The sequence below is a fragment of the Macrobrachium nipponense genome, chromosome 41, assembly GCF_015104395.2.
Source record: "Macrobrachium nipponense isolate FS-2020 chromosome 41, ASM1510439v2, whole genome shotgun sequence".
Taxonomy (NCBI): domain Eukaryota; kingdom Metazoa; phylum Arthropoda; class Malacostraca; order Decapoda; family Palaemonidae; genus Macrobrachium; species Macrobrachium nipponense.
In genome coordinates this window covers 20842101-20849201 of record NC_061102.1, presented here as the reverse complement: position 1 = coordinate 20849201, position 7101 = coordinate 20842101, and the positions used below count along the sequence as shown (strand labels likewise).

Genomic DNA, 7101 nt, shown 5'->3' with positions numbered 1-7101 from the left:
TTGTCACATACGGAAATTGTATTATACCAAATATACATTCTTGCCACATACGGAAATCAGATTATACCAAATATATATATTCTTGTCACATACTGAAATCATATACTAAATATACATTCTTGTCACATTCGAAAATCATATTATACCAAACTATTACTTGTCAAATATGAAATAGATTATACCAATATACATTCTTGTCACATATGGAAATCATATTATCCAAAAAACATTCTTTTTCACATTTGGAAATCAGATTATACCAAATATACATTCTTGTCACATACGGAAATCATATTATACTAAATATACATTCTTGTCACATTCGGAAATCATATTATACCAAATATACATTCTTGTCACATACGGAAATCAGATTATACCAAATATACATTCTTGTCACATACGGAAATCATATTATACCAAATATACATTCTTGACACATTCGGAAATCATATTATACCAAATATACATTCCTCTCACATACGGAAATCATACACCAAATATACATTCTTTTCACATACGGAAATCATATTATACCAAATATACATTCTTGCCACATGCGGAAATCATATACCAAATATACATCCTTGTCACATACGGAAATCATATTATACCAAATATACATTCTTGTCACATTCGGAAATTATATTATTCCAATATACATTCTTGTCACATATGGAAATCACATTATACCAAATATACATTCTTGACACATTCGGAAATCATATTATACCTAATATACCTTTTTGTCACATACGGAAATCATATTATACCAAATATACATTCTTGACACATTCGGAAATCATATAATACCTAATATACATTTTTGTCACATACGGAAATCATATACCAAGTATACAGACTTGTCACATTCAGAAATCATACACCAAATATACATTCTTGCCATATACGGACTAGTTCCTCGCTGGACAAGTGGTTTTCGCGCTCGGCAGCCAATTCGTTGGTCTGAAGTTCGACCCCCGGCTCTGCCAACGCAGAATCAGAGGAATTTATTTCTGGTGATAGAAATTCATTTCTCGATATAATGTGGTTCGGATCCCACAATAAGCTGTAGGTCCCGTTGTTAAGTGACCAATTGGTTCCTAGCCACGTAAAAATATCTAATCCTTCGGGCCAGCCCTAGGAGAGCTGCTAATCAGCTAGTGGTCTGGTAAAACTAAGATATACTTAACTTGATGCCATATACAGAAATCATATACCAAATATACATTCTTGTCACATACGGAAATCATATTATACCAAATATACATTCTTGTTACATTCGGAAATCATATTATACCAAATATACATTCTTGTCACATTCGGAAATCATATTATACCAAATATACATTCTTGTCACATACGATAATCATATTATACCAAATATACATTCTTGTCACATATGGAAATCATATTATACCAAATATACATTCTTGTCACATTCGGAAATCATATTATACCAAATATACATTCTTATCACATACGGAAATCATTTACCAAGTATACAGTCTTATCACATTCGGGAATCATACACCAAATATACATTCTTGTCACATTCGGAAATCATATTATACCAAATATACATTCTTGTCACATATGGAAATCATATTATACCAAATATACATTCTTGTCACATACGATAATCATATTATACCAAATATACATTCTTGTCACATATGGAAATCATATTATACCAAATATACATTCTTGGCACATACGGAAATCATATTATACCAAATATACATTCTTGTCACATACGTAAATCATATACCAAATATACATTCTTGTCACATGCGGAAATGATATACCAAATATACATTCTCGTCATATGCGGAAATCATATACCAAATATACATTCTTGTCACATTCGGAAATCATATTATACCAAATATACATTTTTGCCACATTTGGAAATCATATTATACCAATATACATTCTTGTCACATCCGGAAATCATATACCAAATATACATTCTTGTCACATACGGAAATCATATCATACCAAATACACATTCTTGCCACATTCGGAAATCATATTATACCAAATATACATTCTTGTCACATCCGGAAATCATATACCAAATATACATTCTTGCCACATACGGAAATCCTTTTATACCAAATATACATTCTTGTCACATTCGGAAATCATATTATACCAAATATACATTCTTGCCACACAGGGAAATAATTTCTTTTATACACTACCGGGATTGTCAGTAAGTTGTCCTATGTTCCTTTACTTTCTTTTACTATTAGGAATACGCCCTGGAAAAATGGCCCGAATTCTAGAAAACCTTCACTTATTTCCCAGGACATCTTGATATAAAAGTAGAAATATCCACACACGCTCAAGCCAAAGTTTTGTGACGGATATAAGGCCTCAGACGGAACAGGGAATTTGAAGGATTCAATAGCCTCCTCATCCCAAAAAAGGGATCCTTTCTAGGGGGAGGGGGTTGGGGGACGACGAGTCTTTCACGAGTGCTAATTGGTGGTCCCCCAAAAGACCGTTCCTTTCTTGTCGTTAAAGGAATGGAGACATTTTCCAAAGAAGGATATCTGGTAGGGTTTTGGAACTGAATTTCGGTAAAGCTTGCAAAAACTCGCGGCTAGTTTGTAGATAATTCTTTAGTACATTAACGGATAACCCTAAATAAAACTTATATTACAATTATGGTGGCCTTGACTGAGGTTTTGACCTCAAAGCAAAATATCAACTGGTTCCATTCATCTAATATACAGGGGGATAAATATCTATGGAAAATCGAAAATACTAACACTAATGACATCTAAGATTCTTCTTCTGCAGGATACAAGCATATATAAACAAAGATTTATCAAAATAAAGCAATTTCAAAATTCCATCAGGAACTTATATAAAAACGCGAACACTCTAGGGACATGAGCGCAGTATGAAGAAATAAAAATCCTAAAAGCGTAAAATCCTTTTATGATATAAGGTATCAGACACAAAAAAACCATCACAGGAAAAATACAAAAATACCAACCACGGCGGAGCAATTTGGGCGAAGTAAAAGTATCTCGAACAATATCAAATTTTAACGAACTGGAACCTATATTTCAGAAAAATAGAAGAGAAGTCTTCCACCAGTACATGAGAGAGAGAGAGAGAGAGAGAGAGAGAGAGAGAGAGAGAGAGAGAGAGAGAGAGAGGCTTGACCGAATGTACCCTGAAATAAAACGTTATTTACGAGCTGGAACAACTTACAAATCGTCCTTTGTAAGTTACTGCTAGCTACAGGTAAGAATGGTTGAGAGAGAGAGAGAGAGAGAGAGAGAGAGAGAGAGAGAGAGAGAGAGAGAGAGAGAGAGAGAGAGAATCTGTGCGAATGAACGCTGTTAGTATATGGACACAAGTTTGCCAATACTAAAAATGTGCACATGTTCTACAGCAACTTAGAAAAAGTAATTAACTTTGATATTAAAGCCCCTTCCGTCCCAATACTTCTTCCATTCCACATATATAGATCTTTTTAGGTCTTCTTCTCTTAAGAGGTTCAGTATACAGTGCTCCATCTTCTTTGCTCCCATTAATCTGGGAGACACCTCTTCTCTCAATCCGCCCTAATTCATTACATTTACCGCTTCTAATCTCCTACTTTCCTATTACCTTTCATTACGCAATCTTAATGATTTCCACTTACCCATAATACCATATATCTAGCTAAAGATCTATCCATCAGTCTATGAATATATAATATATAATATACAAACATGCATACATATAACATATATATGAATGTACGTATACACACACACGCACACATGACCCAATAAAACCTTCAGACAATTCTCATCTAAAAGTGAGCGTAGATAAACATACCTTTCTTTCAACTTTGTGTTTCTGTTTACTATTCTGGATTACCTCTTTGTTCACTTAGGGTAGTGATTAATTAACCAGTGACTTCAAAGGTATGGACCTCCACTATCTCGAGTCTCAGACCCTTTTCTCGAGGGTATGCTGTGGCATACTTTTGTCTCTCATTTCTTTTGTAGATTTTATTCCTTGTTACATGCTATCTTAATCCCTCAATTTAAACAAATACCATATTTATCAAAACAATGCCCAGTAACTTTATATATATATATATATATATATATATATATATATATATATAAATATATATAATTCCTTTTACTAACGTATTTTTGACCATTCTATTCTTAGAAGCTGGTTAGCTTAATTCATAGCATTTCAGCTCATCCAACAACAATACAGTATGTGGTAATTATGGGCAAAATAATTAATTCTCTCTCTCTCTCTCTCTCTCTCTCTCTCTCTCTGGATAATCCTAAGCTGCATTTATATACAGTCTCTCAATCATACACAATACTTTTTTTAAATAATCTCTGAATCTTACACAATGCATCTTATAATAATCTCTTAATCATACACAATACTTTTTTTTTACAAAAACCTCTTGATCATACACAATACTTTTTACAATAATCACCCAACCATATACAATATTTTTTTTACAATAACTTCCCAGTTATACACTATTTTTTTTAGCAATAAATTACCGATTATAAACAATACTTTTCTACAACAATTTCTCAATCATACACAATGCATTTTACAGTAATCTCTCAATCATACTCAAAACTTACTAGAGTAATCTCTCAATCATGCAAAATACTTCATATAATTATCTCTCAATCATACACAATACCTTTTACAACCATCTCTTAACCATACACAACACATTTTACAGTAGCTTCCCAATCATACACACTATTTCTTACAATACTCTCTCAATCATACACAATACTTTGTACAATTATCTCTCAATCATGCACAATACTTTCAGAATAACCTCCCAATCATACATAATACTCTTCAAAATAACCTCCCAATCATACACAATGCTTCTTATAATACTCTCAATCATACACATTACTTCTTACAATACTCTCAATCATACAAAATACTTTGTATTATCTCTCAATCATACATAATACTTCTTACAATACTCTCAATCATAAAAAATACTTTGTACAATTATCTCTCAGTTATACACAATACTTCTTACAATACTCTCAATCATACAAAATACTTAGAATAATTATCTCTCAATTATACACATTACTTCTTACAATACTCTCTCAATCATACAAAATAATGAGTACAATTACCTCTCAAACATACGCAATACTTTTCACAAAAACCTCCGAAATAAACACAACACTTTTCGCAATAAAACGCGCCTCGGACAAGACAAGAAGAGGGAAAAGAAGACTAACCTACGGCCACAGACACAGAGAACACCGTGTTAGCAGCGGCCAGTGACAGCGACAGCCTGACTGTGGGTGACATCGGGCGCTTTACCCAGGGCGTAGCACACACGACGGCGCAACTAACGACGCCCGACAGCAGGCAGAAGGCGATGATGACCTGCAGGAGGAGAAACATGAGGACCTCTCGTCAGATTAAAATGGAATGATGAAATGGGAATGGGAAAGTCGGAATATCGGGCGATATAAAGGATAATGTACAAGGTTGCAATCTAATAAACAGAAGGGAAGATTGATTGAAAAGCTTAAAATGGGATGAAATGGGAATGGGAAATAGATTCTCAGAAAATGAAGGGAATACCGAGATTAAAAATAAAATAGGTAACAATAATATGATAAAAAAAGACTGACAAACTTAAAATTTAATAATGGAATGGGAATAGATAAAACAGAAAAATGAAGGGAATATACGATAATATAGAAGCGTAACAATATTATGATAAAAAAGTAGGAAAAAGAAAAACCCTGAAATAATTTAAAAAGGAAAAAAAAATAATGGAAAAAATGGGAAAAAAAATAGAATTAAAACCAGAAAAAAAAATAAAAGAAGAAATTTTTAAAAATAAAGATAAAAAAATTTAAATTAAAAAAGGAAGTAAAAAAAACAAATTAAATTAAAATTAATAAATTTTAAAAAAAAAAAAAAAAGGAACCCTTGGGAACCCCCAAAACTAAAAATTTTATTTTAATGAAATGGGAAAAAAATAAGAAAAAAAATTTTAAAACGGGAAAAAAAAAAAAATGAAAGGGAAAAAAAAAAATTATAGAAAATAATTATATGAAAAAGAAAAAAGTAAAAACAATTTTTTTAATTAATGAAAAATTTTAAAAAAAAAAAATTACCCTGGGCCCAAAACCCCCCTTAAGAAAACGGGAAAAAAAAAAATATGAAAATGGAATAATGAATGAAAATAGATGAGACCGACAAAATGGACGAGATATAGGATAATGTAGAAGATTATCTACATAATAAAAAAGAAGAGAGACTGATGAGATTAAAATGGAATATGGAACGGGAATTAGCAAGATAGAATAATGGAAGAGATAAAGGATAACGTAGAAGATTAACAATATAATAAAAAAGGAGGGAAAGATTGATAAAGGAAAGACCAAAATTCCATTTGTACAAATGGAAAAAAGCAGCTTAAGAGAGTGACGACATAAATTTACTGTTTTATTCTAAATATCATCTTCTCATCTTATATCTTAATAAAAGATTTTAAAAAAAGGGAGCACTATTTCAGAATAAATATCAAAACATAACAATCCAGCTTTTTGGTAGAAGGCTTCTGGCGCACTCAAGAGAGGAAGTAATATAAAAGTAATATAAAAAAAATATAAAATAAAGGACGGAAGTAGGGACTCTGGATTGTTGTTACATAAACAATATTCAGAGCAACGTCTTAAATTTCAATATGAAGGAGCAGCCATTTTTAAGAGAGGACGTTCTTAAAAAAATAAATTAATAAATAGAAAAAAAAAAACACACACACCTAAAATAACTGCAGAATCTCGCAGACAATCAGAAATTTTGATTTTAGACCGAAAAACAAAATCCCATTGAGACAGCCCCCAGATATGCTAACGACATCTACCCAGTTATAATAAAATTCAAGGTATTACTGTAAGAGCTAAAGGCCAACTTCCTATCAACCTCAGAGAACACTAGAAGAATAAAATGACAGCCCTGCAATGGTCACAGTTACCACATACCTCTAGGAATCGACTCTACTGCAAAAATTCCATTCGTCTTGAAAAGTGGTATTTAGGAAGATACAATAAA

The 7101-nt window shown here is 32.1% G+C and overlaps 1 protein-coding gene across 1 annotated transcript in view; it reads right to left on the bottom strand.

The window, feature by feature from the left end:
* LOC135212575 (adenosine receptor A2b-like) overlaps positions 1–7101 on the bottom strand; it is a 348426-nt gene that overhangs the window by 38779 nt on the left and 302546 nt on the right. The window contains 1 exon segment of the mRNA XM_064246119.1: positions 5268–5418. Coding sequence (XP_064102189.1) covers positions 5268–5418 — 151 coding nt within the window.